Source organism: Bufo bufo, chromosome 1 (genome assembly GCF_905171765.1).
Source record: "Bufo bufo chromosome 1, aBufBuf1.1, whole genome shotgun sequence".
NCBI classification, from domain to species: Eukaryota; Metazoa; Chordata; class Amphibia; order Anura; family Bufonidae; genus Bufo; species Bufo bufo.
Genome location: NC_053389.1, coordinates 797,600,112 through 797,622,455, shown reverse-complemented (window position 1 = coordinate 797,622,455; position 22,344 = coordinate 797,600,112). Strand labels below are relative to the sequence as shown.

General features: G+C 43.5%; 1 protein-coding gene across 1 annotated transcript in view; it reads right to left on the bottom strand.

The window, feature by feature from the left end:
- Positions 1-22,344, bottom strand: part of LOC120988554 (A.superbus venom factor 1-like) — a 413,068-nt gene that overhangs the window by 66,506 nt on the left and 324,218 nt on the right. Inside the window, exons 24-26 of the mRNA XM_040416077.1 lie at positions 5,544-5,619; positions 1,435-1,594; positions 673-774 (exon numbers count right to left, since the gene is read on the bottom strand). Coding sequence (XP_040272011.1) covers positions 673-774; positions 1,435-1,594; positions 5,544-5,619 — 338 coding nt within the window. The remainder of the gene's footprint in view (positions 1-672; positions 775-1,434; positions 1,595-5,543; positions 5,620-22,344) is intronic.

The window sequence follows — 22,344 nt, the reverse complement described above, 5'->3', positions numbered from 1 at the left end:
AAGGTTGCTACACAGCTTGGAGGAACTGGATGGCGGCATAACCGGTGCGGGTCCTTTCACGACCCTTAGGAATAGGAGCACCAAGATGCCTCCGTCTAGTGACGTGTCATGTCTGGATGTGTTCCTCCAACTTGTATCAGCAGACCTTAAAAAAGTGGCACCCACCCCCCTGTGCAATAACTGCACTAGGGACGAATGGGAGGCCATCACGGCCCTCAAGAATGACTCCACGATCACTGTGAAGCCTTCGGACAAGGGGGGCAACACAGTGATCATGGATACGACTGATTACCGGAGTATGTGTGAGCAGATTCTCCGGGATAAAAACACTTATGAAGTTCTGTCATCCAACCTGACAGACTCATACCTGATAGAACTGAGAGACATCCTGCAGGATGCAAAAACCAAAAAACTGATCTCTGCAGAGGAATTGGACTTTTTATATCCTAAATATCCAGTGAATGCCACGTTTTACAGCCTGCCGAAGGTCCATAAGGGGACAACCCCTCTTAAAGGGAGACCTATCGTTTCGGGGGTTGGCTGTATCAGCCAAAATCTTGGCATTTACATCGATAAAGTCCTTATTGCAAGTCACAGATGGTAGGATTGTAATAGAGTGTACAGAGGGTGACACATTGTGGGCAATGTCTTTAATGGAATAAAGGAACTTACGTTAATTTGGTCATTACAGGTTACTTCACCTGTCACCAAGGAGATGAGGACGAAAGCTGTAAGACGAGAATCCAGCTCGACAGCACCTTTTGTTATACCGCCCTATGTAAAGCAGAAAATACACCTCAAAATGTTGCTTCAAAAACATTCACAATCCCAGCAGTAGACGTATAATAAACAATAATATATAAGATTTTGAAACTGTGTCTAGCCTGTGTCATTTACCCTACACAGCCCTATATCTTTAAAAATGCACCCTATGTCTGCACTGATGCTCTGCCTTCCCTTAAGAGACAAAGATCTGCAGCTGCATCTCCCTCCTCCCTGTCCACTTAACTTCATTAGGCCATGTTCACCTTTTGGGGATTCTTTCCGAATTTAGGCACATATTCTGCATCTAAATTGTTAAAGTATCAGCTGACTTGCTGCTTGTAATATATGTGAGTGAGGTCTCTTGACCCAGGTGACATGATGAGGAAAATATCCGTGTGAAACAATAAGCAGGTGGATAATCTAAGAAGTGTCTAACAAGGTTTCCAAACAGGCAGTGAAGTGGTAATATAAAAATGAGAAGTGCCATATAATAGCCATAATAACTATATTGTATACTCCACAGTGGTGTTGTTAGTCCCAAGGTGTCATCCTGTCTGATTAACCATGTCACTGATTCATGGGGTTTGAGAACTAAGAAAATCATATTGCCATATCCTCTAATTAAAATATTGCAGTTTGCTTTTATTTTTGTGAGGCTTCTTTACTTACCACCATTTCCTGGTGATAGACATGAAAATCCTCTCTGAATTTCCCATCTGGATTTTGTTTATTTAAAATGAGCCACTTCACTGGATCACATATCACATTTTGTTGAATATCGACCAGACTTGAAGCCAAGGAAAATACTTTGACTACATAAGCAGTGAGCCTGAAAATAAATAAGTATGGTAAGAACAAAGAAAACTACAATTGTAATGGGCAAAACATGAGTTCTACTAAGCAGAGGTGGAGCTTAACATGCATCTGGAGGGGCTTCAACTAGCAGAGGAGCCACAGTGTGAGGAGAAAATACTAGACATATTCTACAAAGGAAATGAGGAACAATATAGACAAGGTGTGGTCAATTTTATAGCCAGAATTATTACGACTGTACAGTCGTGGCCAAAAGTTTTGAGAATGACACAAATATTAGTTTTCACAAAGTTTGCTGCTAAACTGCTTTTAGATCTTTGTTTCAGTTGTTTCTGTGATGTAGTGAAATATAATTACACGCACTTCATACGTTTCAAAGGCTTTTATCGACAATTACATGACATTTATGCAAAGAGTCAGTATTTGCAGTGTTGGCCCTTCTTTTTCAGGACCTCTGCAATTCGACTGGGCATGCTCTCAATCAACTTCTGGGCCAATTCCTGACTGATAGCAACCCATTGTTTCATAATCACTTCTTGGAGTTTGTCAGAATTAGTGGGTTTTTGTTTGTCCACCCGCCTCTTGATGATTGACCACAAGTTCTCAATGGGATTAAGATCTGGGGAGTTTCCAGGCCATGTACCCAAAATGTCAACGTTTTGCTCCCCGAGCCACTTCGTTATCACTTTTGCCTTATGGCACGGTGCTCCATCGTGCTGGAAAATGCATTGTTCTTCACCAAACTGTTGTTGGATTGTTGGAAGAAGTTGCTGTTGGAGGGTGTTTTGGTACCATTCTTTATTCATGGCTGTGTTTTTTGGGCAAAATTGTGAGTGAGCCCACTCCCTTGGATAAGAAGCAACCCCACACATAAATGGTCTCAGGATGCTTTACTGTTGGCATGACACAGGACTGATGGTAGCGCTCACCTTTTCTTCTCCGGACAAGCCTTTTTCCAGATGCTCCAAACAATCGGAAAGAGGCTTCATCGGAGAATATGACTTTGCCCCAGTCCTCAGCAGTCTATTCACCATACTTTCTGCAGAAGATCAATCTGTCCCTGATGTTTTTTTTGGAGAGAAGTGGCTTCTTTGCTGCCCTTCTTGACACCAGGCCATCTTCCAAAAGTCTTCGCCTCACTGTGCGTGCAGATGCGCTCACACCTGCCTGCTGCCATTCCTGAGCAAGCTCTGCACTGGTGGCACTCCGATCCCGCAGCTGAATCCTCTTTAGGAGATGATCCTGGCGCTTGCTGGACTTTCTTGGACGCCCTGAAGCCTTCTTAACAAGAATTGAACCTCTTTCCTTGAAGTTCTTGATGATCCTATAAATTGTTGATTGAGGTGCAATTTTAGTAGCCACAATATCCTTGCCTGTGAAGCCATTTTTATGCAACGCAATGATGGATGCACGCGTTTCTTTGCAGGTCACCATGGTTAACAATGGAAGAACAATGATTTTAAGCATCACCCTCCTTTTAACATGTCAAGTCTGCCATTTTAACCCAGTCAGCCTGACATAATGATCTCCAGCCTTGTGCTCGTCAACATTCTCACCTGAGTTAACAAGACGATTACTGAAAGGATCTCAGCAGGTCCTTTAATGACAGCAATGAAATGCAGTGGAAAGTTTTTTTTGGGATTAAGTTAATTTTCATGGCAAAGAAGGACTATGCAATTCATCTCATCACTCTTCATAACATTCTGGAGTATATGCAAATTGCTATTATAAAAACTTAAGCAGCAACTTTTCCAATTTCCAATATTTTTGTCATTCTCAAAACTTTTGGCCACGACTGTACATGTACCATACAGTGGCATGCAAAAGTTTGGGCATTCCGGGTCAAAATGACTTTTGGTGCAGAATTTTGTGGTGAGGACGTAGTAGAACAATGTACCACACAACTCCAGAACTAAATCTTCTTGAAGGTCTTTTGCAGTCAAACAGAGGTTCTGATTTGCCTTTATAGCAATCATATGAGCAGCTGTCTCTGAAATTTTTTTTGGTCTTCAAGACCTTCTCTTGACCTCCACTGTTTCTGTTACCTGCTCTTTCTTAACTACATTTCAAACAAAAACTACCCTTTTATAATTTGCATCAGTGCAAATACCTCCTTATAATGTGTGTCAATGCAAATACCCCCTTGTGTGCCAGTACAAAATATACCCCCTTATATTGTGTGCCAGTACAAAAAATGCCCCCTTACCTTTCAGATCAGACCCCCACCATCTCAGACCTCTGATCAAACCCCCTTTAGACCTCTATGTCAGACCCCTTATCAAACCCAGTTTCAGATCAGACCCCCATTAGACTTCCATGTCATAAACCCCCTTATCAGACCTCAGATTAGGCTCCCAATATACCCCCATGTCAGACACCCTGATATCAGACCTCCGATTAGTCCCCCAATAGACCTCCATGTCAGACCCCCCCACTTCAGACCTCAGATCAGACGCCCATTTGACTTCTCAGACTCACATATCAGACCTCAGATCAGACCCCCATTAAACCTCCATGTCAGACTCCCCAATATCAGACCTCAGATCAGACCACCAGGAGACCTCCAGACCCCCCTATATCAGACCTCAGACCAGACCCCCATTAGACTTCTCAGACCCCCATTAGACCTCTATGTCAGTCCCCCCCATATTAGACCTCCGATCAGACCCCCATTTAACCACCAGACTCCCCCATATCAGACCTCAGAGCAAGCCCCCAGTAGGCCTCTCAGACCCCCATTAGACCTCATAGACTCCTATTAGACCTCAGATCAGATTTAAAATAAATAGATTAACTTACCTCTCCTGCTCTGCCACCACTGTGTAGTTCAGGCGGTCTCCTTGGCTCTCTTCTCTACTCGGGGCCTGTGCTGCACAGTCACCTGACTGCCTGCAGTGTCAGGTCATAGTGTCCTCTGTATGTCCTGTTGCTGTAGGCAGCCAGGACAAATCAGCGTGAATAAGAGCAAGCAGGGAAAGGTGAATACAGTTCTCAATCTCCTGCCTCCTGTAAACTAGTGAGTGCTTCCATAATGGAAGCGCTCACTAGTATTCCCTTTATAAGATGCACTTTGTATTATGGCAATAGGGGCCCGGGTTGCAACTGTGACCACTGGGACCCCTATAGCTACGCCACTGCTGACCGCTCAAATCTCCTTAGGTTCCGATACTTTTGCAAGGTACCAATTTCCTTTTTTTACTCTAAAATTGTACAAAACTAAATACACCAAAATAATTGCTTTATATGTTGAATACGTGTGTTTCATCTTTAATTTTATGCCTTTTGGAGATCATTTAATCTTCAACATGCTTAACTGTTCACAGTAACAGACATTTTGACCAGGGGTGCCCAAACTTTTGCATGTCACTGTAACACATAAGGAATACATTGTAAATAAGCTAGAAAGGATTCCCACCCTTGTTAAATGAACCATCCATAATTTTTGGCAAGGAATGGGCTCCGTCTTACATTACTGCTTCTGGCTTTGTTGGTGTTAAAGACTTAAAAGGGAAGGCTCACTTTAACATCTTCGGACTTTCCTCTCATGTCTTTGGTCAGGGTGTGTCAAGAGTTCCCAGCTACTGAGCTTTAAAAGTAATAGCTGCCAATATAGCTGTAGAGTGCTGTTCATTTCATTTTCTGACTTGGAGACCTTTGAATATCCAAGTCAGTAGTTATCATATCTATTTCACTGCAATGGACGAGTTATGCTCAAGAAGAGCATTAAATTCCCATTGCAATAAATTAAGAAAAATACATCTCAGTTAGAAGACAAGGAGGGGCAGAGCACTTTGGTTGTGTCAATCAAAAAAGAGGTCACAGGGCATGGACATCTAATGATAACATCTTGTCAGATGTCTAAGAAAATGTAGTGTCTGTTATTTTGGTTGACCACCAGTGTTTACAGTGAAACTTACTTCATATTGTAAAAGACAAAAAAAAGAAATGGTGAATCTGTACAATACCATGTGCTAGAAGGTGTATTGGCCCAGGCACCATATGAACCATCTGCTTTCACGTATGTCAATTGTCTAGCAACACCTGTCAATAAAGAACATACAGTATGTCAAAGTACATCTCAAACCAGGAGCTCTGCTGTGTCCAGATGCTCTGATGGGACTGAACATGCCGGTCATGAACATATGGGACATCCTTAGGATCACTATACAACTATATAACTTCCACATGCACAGACCAGTATAAGAGCTTACTTATGTTTTTTATAAATGCATCTAGAGGAGAATGACCCTCTAATAATGCAATGGAGCTGGCCATGTTTTCTCTCAAAGGATCTTCTGTTTACCTTCATACAGATGTGTCCTCTCTTACCTGATCTCCAAACTGGCAGTGGTGTCAATTTTGTCCTGACAGCAAAATAACATCATATCGTGAGACTGTAACTAAACTCTAAAAAGCTGTAATACACATCACAACCACTGGGCGGTAAATGCTCCAGATTTAGCTTATTGCTTAACCCCTTAGGGGCGCATGACATACCGGTACGGCATGTTTCCCGAGTCCTTAAGGACCCATGATGTACCGGTACGTCATGGCTTTAAAATGCGATTGCGGCGCCGCGGGGGATAATCGGAACAGGATGCCGGCTGAAATCATTCAGCCGGCATCCTGTCACAACGCCAGGGGGGGTCATGTGACCCCCCGTATCGGCGATCGCAGAAAACTGCAGGTCAATTCATACCTGCGGTTTGCTGCGTTTCCGGTCAATTCGGGTCTCCAGTGACCCGATGAACCGGAAAAAGACTGCGATCGGTGGCGTGATTACACACCACCAATCGCAGTACGAATATTTGGAGAGGCGGTTCTGGCCATGGTGCTGATGCCTGCTGTCCAGGGTGTTGATTGGTGTAGGGGAGAGAGGCGCGAGATTCAAACTTCCTGCGCTCCTCTCTCCCCTCCTCTTCCTGTTCTGCACCAGCACCCTGCAGCACCGTCCTCACCACGCTCCTGAGATCCCCCAATCGGCACCCATCACCCTCCAGGTAGGTTAGGGTCAGTGAGGGAGAGGCACCGTTAGGCAGGGATAGAAGGGAAAAGTTAGCTAGGGGAAAAAAATAAAAAAATAAAACTTTATCTAAACTTATTGTTTTTTTTGCTTTGAGACCCTAGACCCCCCTGACACTTGCCCCCCCCCCCCCAGATCCAGATTCCCACAGTGGGGCTTACTGAAATTGACTCTTTTCGTTTTTTTTCCAGTAACCCATTTGTGAATCTGATGGTGGAGCAGACGAACCTGTACGCCCAACAGTTCGTTGCTCAGCACCCGGGCTCATTTTTGGCTAGACCCGGTGGCTGGACGCCGGTCAGTGCAGCCGAGATGAGGACATTTTGGGGCCTCGTGCTGCACATGGGTCTAGTGAAAAAAAACAGTGTCAGGCAATACTGGAGTGGGGACGTCCTCTACCAGACCCTACTCTACAGTATGGTCATGACACGTCCCCGGTTTGAGGCCATCCGGAAATGTCTGCATTATTCAGATAATGCAGCATGTCCCCCCCCCCCGAGGTGATCCTGCCCATGACCGTCTGTATAAGATACGGCCGGTCATCGATCACTTCGGGGCCAAATTTCAGCAGGCCTACGTACCTGGAAGGGAGGTCGCGGTTGATGAGTCTCTCGTTGCATTCAAGGGGAAACTCAGTTTCCGCCAATACATTCCCACTAAGCGGGCGAGGTATGGCGTGAAGCTGTACAAAATTTGTGAGAGTACCTCAGGGTACACTTACAAATTTCGTGTGTACGAGGGGCGAGATTCCCGTATTCAACCCCCAGAATGTCTTCCCACTCTGGGTGTTAGCGGGAAACTCGTGTGGGAACTTATGTACCCACTGCTATATAAGGGTTACCACCTTTACGTGGATAACTTTTATACTAGCATTCCCTTGTTCAGGTCCCTTGCCGCCAGATCCACGTTCGCTTGTGGGACCGTGCGGGAAAAATCAGCGCGGCCTCCCTGCCCACCCCCTCCAGGTACCTATCCCCAGGGGTGAGACCTGAGCCCTTACTAGTGGAAACCTGTTGCTGCCAGATATAATGACAAGAGGGATGTCCTTGTACTGTCCACAATCCACGGTAACAGCACCACCCCCGTCTCTGTGCGAGGTACTGCGGCAACGGTCCTCAAGCCCGATTGTATCGTCGACTACAATCGGTATATGGGAGGAGTTGATCTCTCTGATCAAGTCCTCAAGCCATATAATGCCATGCGCAAAACCCGGGCATGGTACTAAAAAGTTGCGGTCTACTTGGTACAGGTTGCTTTGTACAACTCTTTTGTACTATCCCGAAGCGCTGGCAGCACAGGGACATTCCTCCAATTCTATGAGGCAGTCCTCAAAGACCCGATTTTTTCAGACCGGGAAAGAGCAGGCCGGAGTACCTCGGGAATTGGAGGCGCCCGGATCGTCCCTGGCCAACATTTTCCAGGTGTGGTCCCCCATACTGGAAAGAAGGGACGAACCCAAAAAAGATGCAGAGTGTGTCACAAGAGGGGGATACGGAAGGACACCACCACTCAATGTGACACTTGCCCCGATCATCTGGGCCTCTGCGTTATCGATTGCTTCAGGGAGTATCACACTTCCATAGAGTACTAAATTTTTATAATCCCCAACAGTCCCCTAGGCCTAGAGAACATAAAAAACTATGGCTCTCAGACTTTTCTAGACACGGAAACATTTTTTTCCCCAAAAAAAATATTAGTTTTAGTGCAGGCATCCTCAATCTGCGGCCCTCCAGATGTTGTAAAACTATAACTCCCAGCATGCCCAGACAACCTACAGCCATCAGCATGGCATGGTGGGAATTGTAGTTTTACAACATCTGGAGGGCCGCAGTTTGAGGATGCCTGCTTAGTGTCTCCAAAGTCTGAAAGCCATACATATTGTGCATCGCTGCGTCCGTAAAAATCTTCTCTATAAAAATAACATTTAGCCCAACCCCCCCGGATGAACAGCGTTAAAAAAAAAAGGGTAAAAAAAAGCCATTTTTTGTCACCTAACATCACAAAAAGTGTAATAGCGAGCGATCAAAATGTCATATGCACCCCAAATTAGTGCCAATAAAACCGCCATCTCATCCCGCCCAACTAAAAAAAAAAAACTGTAGCTCCCAGGCTATGGAGATACTAAAATAATTTTTTTTGGTTCCTAAAATGATAATATAGTGTAAAATCTAAATAAATTTAAAAATGTAGACATATTGGGTATCGCTGCGTCCGTAAGAATCTGCTCTATACAAATAACATTTGAACAAACCCCTCGGATGAACAGCGTTAAAAATATAAAATAAAAACGGTGCCAAAACACCAATTTTTTGTCAAAATTTCCATTTGAATCCTTTTTTTCCGGTAATAAAGCAAGGGTTAACAGCCAAACAAAACTAAATGTTTATTGCTGTGATTCTGTAGTTTACAGAAACACCCCATATGTGGTCGTAAATGGCTATATAGCCACACGGCAGGTCATAGAACGAAGGGAACGCTATATGGTTTCTGGGAGGCAGATTTTGATGGACTGTTTTTTTTTTTACACCATGTCCCATTAGAAGCCCCCCCTGATGTAGCCTAGACTAGAAACTCCAAAAATGTGACCCCATCTAAGAAACTACACCCCTCAAGGTATTCAAAAGTTACTTTACAAACTTTGTTAACCCTTTCGGTGTTCCACAAAACTAAATAGCGAATGTAGAAACAATTTTAGATCTTAAATTTTTTGATACCTTGCCTCAAAAAAGTGTAATATAGAGCAACCAAAAATCATATTTACCCCTAAAATAGTCCAAAAATAACAACCACCTTATCCCGTAGTTTCCTATATGGGGTCACTTTTATGGAGTTTCTACTCTAGGGGTGCATCAGGGGGCTTGAAAGGGAACATGGTGTAAATAAACCAGTCCAGCAAAATCTGCCTTCCAAAAACTATATGGCGTTCCCCTTCTTCTATGTCCTGCCGTTTAGCCAAATAGTAGTTTACGACCACATATGGGGTGTTTCTGCAAACTACAGAATCAGGGCAACCCATATTGAGTTTTGTTTGGCTGTTAACCCATTTTTTCCAGTAATAAAGTAAGGGTTGAAATGGAAAATTTTCCAAAAAATAGAAATTCCAAAATTGTTTCTCCATCTGCCATTAACTCTTGTGGAACACCTAAAGGGTTAACAAAGTTTTTAAACCCAGTTTTGAATACCTTGAGGGGTGTACTTTCTTAGATGGAGTCACTTTTTTTGGAATTTCTATTCTAGGGGTGCAAGGGGGGGCTTGAAATGGGACATGGTATAAACAAAACTAGTCCTGCAAAATCTGCCTTCCAAAACCCATATGGCGTTCCACTCTTTCTATGTCCTCCCATTTAGCCAAACAGTAGTTTAGGATCACATATAGGGTGTTTTTGCAAACTACAGAATCAAGGCAACCCATATTGAGTTTTTTTTGGCAGTTAACCCTTACTTTATTACTGGAAAAAATGGGTTAAAATGGAAAATTTTCCCAAAAATTAAAATTTAAATTGTTTCTCCATCTGCCATTAACTCTTGTGGAACACCTAAAAGGGTTAACAAAGTTTGTAAACCCAGTTTTGATTACCTTGAGGGGTGTACTTTCTTAGATGGAGTCACTTTTTTGAAATTTCTATTCTAGGGGTGCAACGTGGGGCTTGAAATGGGACATGGGATAAACAAAACCAGTCCTGCAAAATCTGCCTTCCAAAACCCATATGGCGTTCTCCTCCTTCTATGTCCTCCCGTTTGGCCAAACAGTAGTTTAGGACCACATATGGGGTGTTTTTGAAAACTACAGAATCAGAGAAACCCATATTGAGTTTTGTTTGGCTGTTAACCCATTTTTTCCAGTAATAAAGTAAGGGTTGAAATGGAAAATTTTCCAAAAAATAGAAATTCCAAAATTGTTTCTCCATCTGCCATTAACTCTTGTGGAACACCTAAAGGGTTAACAAAGTTTGTAAACCCAGTTTTTAATACCTTAAGGGGTGTACTTTCTTAGATGGAGTCACTTTATTGAAATTTCTATTCTAGGGGTGCAACGGGGGCTTCAAATGGGACATGGTATAAACAAAACCAGTCCTGCAAAATCTGCCTTGCAAAAACCATATGGCGTTCCCCTCCTTCTATGTGCTCCCGTTTGGCCAAACAGTAGTTTACGACCACATATGGGGTGTTTCTGCAAACTACAGAATCAGGGAAACCCATATTGAGTTTTAGATTATATTTGTAGATGTTCTGTTTATGTAGCACATACAGTACAGACCAAAAGTTTGGACACACCTTCTCATTCAAAGAGTTTTCTTTATTTTTATGACTATGAAGGCATCAAAACTATGAATTAACACATGTGGAATTATATACATAACAAACAAGTGTGAAACAACTGAAAATATGTCATATTCTAGGTTCTTCAAAGTAGCTACCTTTTGCTTTGATTACTGCTTTGCACACTCTTGGCATTCTCTTGATGAGCTTCAAGAGGTAGTCCCCTGAAATGGTCTTCCAACAGTCTTGAAGGAGTTCCCAGAGATGCTTAGCACTTGTTGGCCCTTTTGCCTTCACTCTGCGGTCCAGCTCACCCCAAACCATCTCGATTGGGTTCAGGTCCGGTGACTGTGGAGGCCAGGTCATCTGGCGCAGCACCCCATCACTCTCCTTCATGGTCAAATAGCCCTTACTTTCAAAGTTTTCTCAATTTTTCGGCTGACTGACTGACCTTCATTTCTTAAAGTAATGATGGCCACTCGTTTTTCTTTACTTAGCTGCTATTTTCCTGCCACAATACAAATTCTAACAGTCTATTCAGTAGGACTATCAGCTGTGTATCCACCTGACTTCTCCTCAACGCAACTGATGGTCCCAACCCCATTTATAAGGCAAGAAATCCCACTTATTAAACCTGATAGGGCACACTTGTGAAGTGAAAACCATTTCAGGGGACTACCTCTTGAAGCTCATCAAGAGAATGCCAAGAGTGTGCAAAGGAGTAATCAAAGCAAAAGGTGGCTACTTTGAAGAACCTAGAATATGACATATTTTCAGTTGTTTCACACTTGTTTGTTATGTATATAATTCTACATGTGTTAATTCATAGTTTTGATGCCTTCAGTGTGAATCTACAATTTTCATAGTCATGAAAATAAAGAAAACTCTTTGAATGAGAATGTGTGTCCAAACTTTTGGTCTGTACTGTAGATAAATACCAATCTATAGGTTCGCGAACCCCAGCATCGGTGATTCGACGATCGGCATCAGGAAAATCGACCATCCCTGACCGCAGGAAGACAAACCAACGCTTTGAGCACCAAAGTACAAGCAAGGATTTATACCCCAGGTACACTGTTTTGAGTCAAATAGACACCTATAGATTGGTATTTATCTATGTTCTACATAAACAGAACATCTCTGTATTAATATAGATATAAAAAATGATCATAGTCCCAGAGCGCAGTATCATTAAAATCTACAACAGTAACTCTTTCATGCGGCAGATCTTGTGGTTCTGCTGCGATATCGCTGCCACAGTATAGTGCACACATGGAGCGCCTTTAATGCAACCCTAACACAAAGTCCATATTGAGTTTTGTTTGGCAGTTAACCCTTGTTTTTTTCCTGGAAAAAAATGATTATATTGGAAAATTTTCCAAAAAATCTAAATTTTATGTCCATTTGCCATGAAGTCTTGTAGAAGACCTAAAGGGTTAACAAAGTTTGTAAAAACAGTTTTGAATACCTTGAGGGGTGTAGTTTCTAGAATGGGGTCATTTTTGGATGGTTTATATTATGTAAGCCTCACAAAGTGACTTCAAACCTGAACTGGTCCATAAAAAGTGGGATTTGGAAAATTTCAGAAAAATTTCAAAATTTACTTCTAAACTTCAAAGCTATGTAACATCCCCAAAAAATAAAATATCATTCCCAAAATAATACAAACATGAAGTAGACATATGGGGAATGTAAAGTCATCACAATTTTTGAGGGTATTACTACAGTGGGATGCGAAGGTTTGGGCAACCTTGTTAATCGTCATGATTTTCCTGTATAAATCGTTGGTTGTTACGATAAAAAATGTCAGTTAAATATATCATATAGGAGACACACACAGTGATATTTGAGAAGTGAAATGAAGTTTATTGGATTTACAGAAAGTGTGCTATAATTGTTTAAACAAAATTAGGCAGGTGCATAAATGTGGACACTGTTGTCATTTTATTGATTCCAAAACCTTTAGAACTAATTATTGGAACTCAAATTGGCTTGGTAAGCTCAGTGACCCCTGACCTACATACACAGGTGAATCCAATTATGAGAAAGAGTATTTAAGGGGGTCAATTGTAAGTTTCCCTCCTCTCTGAAGAGTAGCAACATGGGGGTCTCAAAACAACTCTCAAATAACCTAAAGACAAAGATTGTTCACCATCATGGTTTAGGGGAAGGATACAGAAAGCTGTCTCAGAGATTTCAGCTGTCTGTTTCCACAGTTAGGAACATATTGAGAAAATGGAAGACCACAGGCTCAGTTCAAGTTAAGGCTCGAAGTGGCAGACCAAGAAAAATCTCGGATAGACAGAAGCGACGAATGGTGAGAACAGTCAGAGTCAACCCACAGACCAGCACCAAAGACCTACAACATCATCTTGCTGCAGATGGAGTCACGGCATCGTTCAACCATTCGGCGCACTTTACACAAGGAGATGCTGTATGAAAGAGTGATGCAGAGGAAGCCTTTTCTCCGCCCACAGCACAAAAAGTGCCGCTTGAGGTGGGCTAAAGCACATTTGGACAAGCCAGCTTCATTTTGGCATAAGGTGCTGTGGACTGATGAAACTAAAATTGAGTTATTTGGCCATAACAAGGGGCGTTATGCATGGAGGAAAAAGAACACAGCATTCCAAGAAAAACACCTGCTACCTACAGTAAAATATGGTGGTGGTTCCATCATGCTGTGGGGCTGTGTGGCCAGTGCAGGGACTGGGAATCTTGTCAAAGTTGAGGGACGCATGAATTCCACTCAGTATCAGCAGATTCTGGAGACCAATGTCCAGGAATCAGTGACAAAGCTGAAGCTGCGCCGGGGCTGGATCTTTCAACAAGACAACAACCTTAAACACTGCTCAAAATCCACTAAGGCTTTTATGCAGAGGAACAAGTACAACGTTCTGGAATGGTCATCTCAGTCCCCAGACCTGAATATAATTGAAAATCTGTGGTGTGACTTAAAGAGAGCTGTCCATGCTCGGAAGCCATCAAACCTGAATGAACTAAAGATGTTTTGTAAAGAGGAATGGTCCAAAATACCTTCAACCAGAATCCAGACTCTCATTGGAACCTAGAGGAAGCGTTTAGAGGCTGTAATTTCTGCAAAAGGAGGATCTACTAAATATGGATTTAATTTCTTTTTTTGTGGTGCCCAAATTTATGCACCTGCCTAATTTTGTTTAAACAATTATAGCACACTTTCTGTAAATCCAATAAACTTCATTTCACTTCTCAAATATCACTGTGTGTGTCTCCTATATGATATATTTAACTGACATTTTTTATCGTAACAACCAACGATTTATACAGGAAAATCATGACGATTAACAAGGTTGCCCAAACTTTCGCATCCCACTGTATGTATTACAAAAGTAGAGAAACTGAAACTATGTAATTTGCTAATTTTTTAAAAATTTTAGGTAAATTTGGTATTTTTTTTATGCAAAAAAATTAACTTTTTTGACCCAATTTTAGCAGTGTCATGAAGTACAATATGTGACGAAAAAACAATCTCAGAACGGCCTGGGTAAGTAAAAGCGTTTTAAAGTTATCAGCACTTAAAGTGACACTGGTCAGATTTGCAAAAAATGGCCAAATCCTTAAGGTGAAATAGGGCTGAGTCCTTAAGGGGTTAAGCTGCAGAGAGAAGCTAGCCTCAAAAAATAGATATTTAGCGGCAGATCTAGCTAGATTTGGTGAGATCCATTGAGAATATTAAATGTGCGAAAGTCAAACACATGAGAATAAAGGAACACACTAAATCCAAATATCATGTATGATACTGTCTGCTCAGCTGCGTATCTAATCATATGCGTGATACTGCCTGCTGAGCTGTGTATATAAGCCTATCATATGTGATACTGTCTGCAGAGTCGTGTATCTAAGCCTATTGTGTGGGATACTGCCTGCTATGTTGTGTATCTAATCATATCATGTGTGATACTGTCTGCAGAGCTGTGTACCTCTGTAAGTCTACCTTGTGTGATACTGTCTGCTCTGTATCTAATCCTAGCATGTGTAATACTGTCTGCAGAGTTGTGTATCTATCTAATCCTATCATGTGTGATAATTTCTGCTGAGCTGTGTATCTAATCCTATCATGTGTGATACTGTCTTCAAAATCATGTATCTAAGCCTATTGTGTGTGATACTGCCTGCTGAGTTGGGCATCTAAACCTATCATGTGTGATACTGTCTGCAGAGTCGTGTATTAAGCCTATTGTGTGTGTGATACTGCCTGCTGAGCTGTGTATCTAATCCTATCATGTGTGATACTGTCTGAAGAATTGTGTATCTAAGCCTATTGTGTGTGATACTGCCTGCTGAGTTGTGTATCTAATCATATCATGTGTGATACTGCCTGCTGAGCTGTGTATCTAATCCTATTCTGTGTGATACTGTCTGCTAAAATGCATATCTAATCCCATTATGTGTGATACTGTCTGCTGAGCGGTGTATCTAATCCTATCATATGTGATACTCTCTGCTGAGCTGTGTATCTAATCCTTTCATGTGTGATACTGCCTGCTGAGCTGCATATCTAATCCTATTATGTGTGATACAGTGGCTCAATTTACATTCCCAGATTTTTCTGTCTCAATCATTCTTACAATTCCCTCTAGAGAGGAAGGTTTTATATTAAGGAACAGATCTGAGGTCAGATGGAGGGGAGATAAGAAGTTCCTTGCTGGGTGCAGGGGTTTTCATCAGTGCAGGAAAATAGGGGTAATAGTTGTGGAAAGCAGAAACATTGTTTGCAGTGTATATTTCATTAGTTACAATTCTGGTATAATTAGATTGTGTGCACTTAGGAAGTTTTCGTTTTGGATGAAGACCAATGTCTCAGAAGAACTAAAGCCTTCCATTTACACTTCTAGGTGTGAACAATAGAGGAGCGGCTGGATGTAACTGAATCATGGACTAATCACAGAACCGCTGGATACAATGGTGAATAGTCAGAGCAAACAGACAGCTAATAAAAAGACAGTGATTAAATGGCCAAAAAGAAAGGGGAGAAGGTGCTCATAGGTAGTGGTGAACAAGATATTGTTACTTACTCCTAACCAGGGTGAGTGATTGCTACTCACCTTGGTTTAGTTGCACTGTGTGTAGTGCAGCTCTGGTAGAGATAAAAGAGTAGGGGTAATCTGGGTTGGTGCAGCCGAATATCGTCTAAGTTGACCATGGGCGGGAGCCAAGTCGCCACTTTGGTGCGTATTGTGATATATGAAGGGGAGCTCGTCTGCACTGGGTTCGTGCGGTGAGCGGATGGACACAAGGCGCAGTTCACAGCCCAATTGAGGATACAAAGTATTTTTTGTTTATCAAAGACGACGCGTTTCGGGGTACGCAGGACCCCTTTATCAAGTCTGTATCCTTGTCACCGTAGGCTTACTGTGGGGCACTCCTGTTGAAATCCCTTTTCAAGGGCATGGCAGTCGGCACAGCTGGGAGATGCAGCCGGTGGGTGTCCTCATATAATAGCGCTTCTGCACGTGCATGCACTTTGCATGCACTTTAGCCACTCTTTCTTTGCCAAGCACAACCTCCTTGAGCTGCAGCGGCAGGTCTGACCAGGGGGACCCTCTGCGCTTATGTTCCACTGCCATGGCTGCTGGGGAGGGGTGGGGGAGCAGGAGCAGTACCAGCTCCTTCAGCAGCCGCCTGTATCTAGAGTACTGATAAGCAGCTTTCCTCACCCGCATAGTGAAGAAACTACTCACTAGCAGCTAGACATAGAGCAGAACCTGAAGCAGCAGGTGGTGGAATACTTGGAGTGCATCCTGCCAGCTGTAATTGAAGATCCGCTGGACTTCTGGGCAACCAAACTGGATTTGTGGCCGCAACTGGCCGAGTTTGCCCTGGAAAAGATGTCCTGCCCGGCTAGTAGAGTGGCATCAGAGCGGGTGTTTAGTGCGGCAGGGATCATAGTTACCCCAAGAAGAACTTGCCTGTCCACCCAAAATGTGAAGAGACTGACCTTTGTCAAGATGAATCAGGCGTGGATCAGCCAGGATTTTAACCCACCAGTGCCTGATGCATCAGATTAGATCATCCATGGTGCCACACCAACACTTTGACAAAAGAGACCGATTTCTCCTGGCTACCTGCCTCAGCTACTATTCTGATACTGCCACCTGCCTTATACCACACATCTAATGCCAAGTGCTTCTTCTTTCACCCGCCATCTTCAGCTGGTACTGGTATTGCCACCCACCTCCCCACTTTGTCACCGGGTCACTTTGTGGTCTCCTGATGCTGCTGCCACCTCCACACTCAGTCATTGTGCCACTCTGCAGCCTCCTGATGCTGCTGCCACTTCCACACTGTCATTGTGCCACTCTGTGGCCTCCTGATTCTGCTACCACCTCCACACTATGTCACCTTGCCACTCTGTGATCTCCCCATGCTGCTGCCACACCACACTATGTCACCTTGCCACTCTATGGTCTCCTCATGCTGGTGTCACCTCCACACTATGTCACCTTGCTACTCTGTGGCCTCCTGATTCTGCCGCCACCTCCACACTATGTCACCTTGCCACTATGTGGCCTCCTGATGCTGCCGCCACCTTTACACTTTGTTGTTGTGCCACTCAGTGGCCTCCTGATGCTGCTGCCACCTCCACACTATGTCACCTTGCCACTCTGTGGCCTCCTGATGCTGCTGCCACCTTTACACTTTGTCGTTGTGCCACTCTGTGGCCTCCTGATGCTGCCACCACCTCCAGACTCTGTCATTGGGCCACTCTGTGGGCTCCTCATGCTGCTTCCACCTCACCACTATGTCATAGGGCCACTCTGTGGACTTCTCATGCTGTTCCCCCCCCCGCCAACTTCATAACTGGGCCACCATTTTGCCTTTCGGCCTGGTTGACATCATCATTTATTTGACCTTACTTCTGATCTGTCAAAAGGAAGGAAAAATAAGACGCACAAAGGATCCTGTCTGTGTAGCAGCTGTAAGTCCTGTATGGTCCCATCAGAATTGGCTTGTGATTTGGTAGCCAAAAGCAGGAGTGGGTACAAAACACAGAAGACATGCAAATATTTCATTCACTTGTCATCTCTGTTTTCTAACCACTCCTGTTTTTTTGGCATTAGCAATACTGATGGATTACTGACCAAATGCTGACCAAGTGAAGGCGGATGCTCTACAGACAGGATCCATTTTTTGGGGGTTATTGTTCTGATGGATTAGAGGAAGAGTAAAATAATCAGTGACGTCAACACAAACGTACTGCTGACACCCTCTCCACTCTCTCAGGGGGCTCTACTTGTATAAGCGTTTAATAGAACAGTTTCTGTAGATCTGTAGATATCTATGTGGAATTAGCTTACAACAGTGTAAAAGGAGTGCGCTTCTTCTTGGCTCTAACATCGACCTGTAAGGCTGAATTCATAAGTGAGTTATTTGGCCAGTTTTGGCCCGGTGACTGCCCAAATAAGTGAAGTGTGCAGTGATTCTAAGAGCAAAGCCTGTCATCTGAATGTCATACTCCCCTACCCTCCGGTAGGCGTCTTAGAGCCCTACATGCCCTCACCACTAGGCTGAAGAACAGCTTTTACCCCAAAGCAATCAGTCTCCTGAATGCTCAGAGACTATTGCCCCTTCCTAGGATATCAACTACCACAGACTGAAAGTTACTGCTACATTCGTAACCCCATGATGATCTCTTGTCTGAAGTGGTGTCTGAATCAGTTTGTATATATATTCATAAGCACTTCCTACTTTGCTCTTGCTATATACTGTATATGCTGTGAACTGTAAATAGTAATGCTTTCTAGTGCAATGTGTTTCTTTTTTCTATTGTAATACTTTCATTTGAATGTCAGTTCTTTGTTCCTCTGTCCATGGCATCTAGGATTTCTCCAAACAACATTTCACTGTATTGTACATTAAATTCATTTTATTGTACAGTGACAATAAAGGCATCTTATCTTACTGACTCACAGTATTATTTCACTACCAGAGCAGATTCCCTATGCGTGTTACTGCAAGGCACAGTGTTCTACACCACTATAAATGCTCTCTGCAGAAGGGAAATAGCCACTTTTGATTGCAATTCGCCGCATATAAATTTGGATCGAACCAAATTTTTTCAAAAAATGCAAACCGGCCAAATCAAAATTTTGAAAAATTTACTCACAAAAAAAAAAAATCCATCTTGGGATGGATAGAGGGCATCCTCAATCCGTTGGTGAGGAACAAAACAAGCTACCTACAGATTTACCCTGACCAACTGTCAACCAAAGGTCACTTTCCTAAAGGCACCATCTTAGCCACAATGGATGTAGAATCCTTGTATTCAAATATACCACGTGGTGATGGAATAACTGCTTGTCACGTGTACCTAGAGACTCATGGGATTGTCTTACAGTCTGCAACTCACCAAATTCCTCCTTACTCACAACTATTTCTCCTTTTGCAAGGAGATATATTTGCAATGCGTTGGAACTGCTATGGGCAACAAAATGACATTGAAATATGCAAGTGCTTTCAGGGCAAAACTGGAAAGTGACTTCCTGTTATCCTGCCCCATGAAACCCTGAACGATTCAATAAATTCCCACCATCCCACCATAAATCTGATGCTCAACTATTCAAAAACAGATATAAGCTATCTGGAAGCCATGATAAAACTTCAAAACAGGAAACGTATTGAACACAAACCCATCGATCGGCCTACATACCTCAAATGGGACAGCTTTCACCCCAAACACATAAAAATGTCCTATATAAGGATTCCCAGCTAAAAAAAATTTCCCCAGATCCTCCATTCTAGGTCACCAACAAACTCCAAATCTGAGAAATATTGTGATCAGGAGTTCATTGCCATATACCACACAAAAGGGAAGACAAACCCAACTTTGTATTTTCAGGTTTGTTTTGGAGAAATTCACTAAAACGGGATTTGAGCCATTTTAGTGCGCGTCGGTGGGAAAAAAGCACTAGAGAAGAAGAAGGGTTCTCACATGACCCTGAGAGGAAGTGGGGGGAGGGCTTGCGTGTGATTGGCTCCCAAGCTGACAGACAGCATGGATGAGCCAATCAGTGCTGCAGCAAGCAGGGATGTGCCCTAGCAGAATGAGCAAAACAGATTCTGTGCTGGGCTGTTAATGAGGGTGGTTCTATATCTAATATATAAAGCTGAGTGTATGTGTGTATGTATGTCCACTGTAGGAATCCGCACAGTCGCATTTAAAATCACGAAATATGGCACACAGGTACATCAGGTGTCCGGAAAGGTTTTAGATCTGGTCTTAGCTCTCTAGCTTGTACCGTTACTGAGATATTCCCAAAAAATGCATTAGCCAATAGAAGCCTGGTCACATGACCCTTATCAGCCAAAAGAAGCTTGCAGGCCCTTTGTCTCACCCACACAGTTTTACACCAGTTTTCCATAACAACCCAGCCATTTTTCTTCACTGTTGTAGGTCAGCTTTAAAGGGGAAAGGCACGGTGGATGACACTGTTATAGGAGCGGAGAGCTGTGGAGGTCACAGTAAAGGGGGCAGGTAGGGTGGCCATTCACGCCACACTCAATGTCACGGAAGGTGTTACAGAAAACTAGAAGACACAAATAAAGATCCGACTGACTTGATCCAAAACTAAGGAACCAAAGGGTAAGCCCTGCAACAGCCCTAGCTCTCCCCCTTACTGCTCAGCCTATGCAAAAATCTCTATGGTAGATAATTGCATACCCTCGTTCCTCGACTGTATGAAACCTGAACACCCTATAATAGTGAGGGGACATGACCATCAGCTCCCTACACTTAATACGGAGGGAGTCAGGGTCACCTAGGATCAAGCAAACAGGAAAACATAGATAAATGAACAGACTTATCTGTAGAAGCATCAGTTGTAGCATCCAGCATGCACACACTCCAGGAAGTTGTATAAACCGCAAAGTGATGCAGTATGGGAGGGGATTTAAAGGGATGCAATCAGTGCAACTAGATGACAGCTGAGAGAGGGAAACAAGATGACAAAACGAAAGCAAAACAAAAGAACCTCAAGCAGGAGGTTCTGAAGAACGTCTGTCAGAGCTTTTCAGATGTCTGGCGGTGACAGTACCCCTCCTTCTACGAGTGGACTCCGGACACTCAGAGCCCACCTTTTCAGGATGGGACCTATGGAAAGCCCTGATGAGACGAGTGGCCTTAATGTCCATCACTGGGACCCACATCCTCTCCTCAGGACCATAACCCTCCCAATGAACGAGGTACTGGAGAGAACCGCGGACAACATGAGAATCCACAATCCTAGAGACCTGAAATTCAAGATTACCATCAACCACAATCGGAGGAGGAGGCAAAGAGGAGGGTACAATGGGTTGGACATAAGGTTTTAATAGGGACATATGAAAAACATTATGGATCTTCCAAGTCTGAGGAAGATCAAGACCGTAGGCAACAGGATTGATGACTTAGGACCCAACTTCCAGGAGGGAACCTTCAATTTGATATTCTTAGTAGACAATCACACCAGATCACTAAAATTCAGGTCCGGACCAGGCACACGTCTCTTATCCGCCACATGCTTATATCTCTCACTCATGCTCTTTAGATTATCCTGAATCTTTTGCCAAATAGATGACAAAGACGAGGAGAATCTCTCCTCATCAGGTAAACCAGAAGATCCCTCTCCAGAAAATGTCCCAAACTGCGGATGAAACCCATATGCACCAAAAAATGGTGACTTATCAGAGGACTCCTGACGACGGTTATTTAAATCAAACTCAGCAAGGGAGAGAAAAGAACACCAATCCTCCTGATTCTCCACCACAAAACAGCGCAGATATGTCTCCAGATTCTCATTGACGCGCTCTGTCTGGCCATTCGACTGTGGGTGGAAAGCAGAAGAGAATGACAACCGAACCCCCAAGCGAGAACAGAAAACCTTCCAGAATCTGGAAACAAACTGCATGCCCCTATCAGAGACTATGTCTGAAGGAATACTATGCAATTTGATAATGTGATCAATAAATGCCTGCGCCAGCGTCTTAGCATTGGGCAACCCAGGAAAAGGAATGAAATGCGCCATTTTGCTAAAACGGTCCACCACCACCACCAGAATCACAGTCTTCCTCGAGGAACGAGGCAGGTCCGTAATGAAGTCCATGGACAGATGTGTCCAAGGACGGGAAGGAATGGGTAACGGGAGGAGAGGACCTGATGGCCGTGAATGAGGGACTTTGGCACGAGCGCAGGTCTCGCAGGCAGCCACAAAACCCTCAACCGTCTTACGAAGCGCCGGCCACCAGAATCTCCGAGCGATGAGATCCACTGTGGCTCTACCCCCCGGGTGCCCAGCAAGGACAGTATCGTGGTGCTCCTTAAAAACCTTGTGTCTTAAAGTGAGAGGCACAAACAACCTCCCAGGAGGACAAAGATCCGGAGCCTCTGCCTGGGCTGCCTGAACCTCTGCCTCCAATTCAGGATAAAGAGCAGAGATCACCACACCTTCAGCCAAAATGGGACCCAGGTC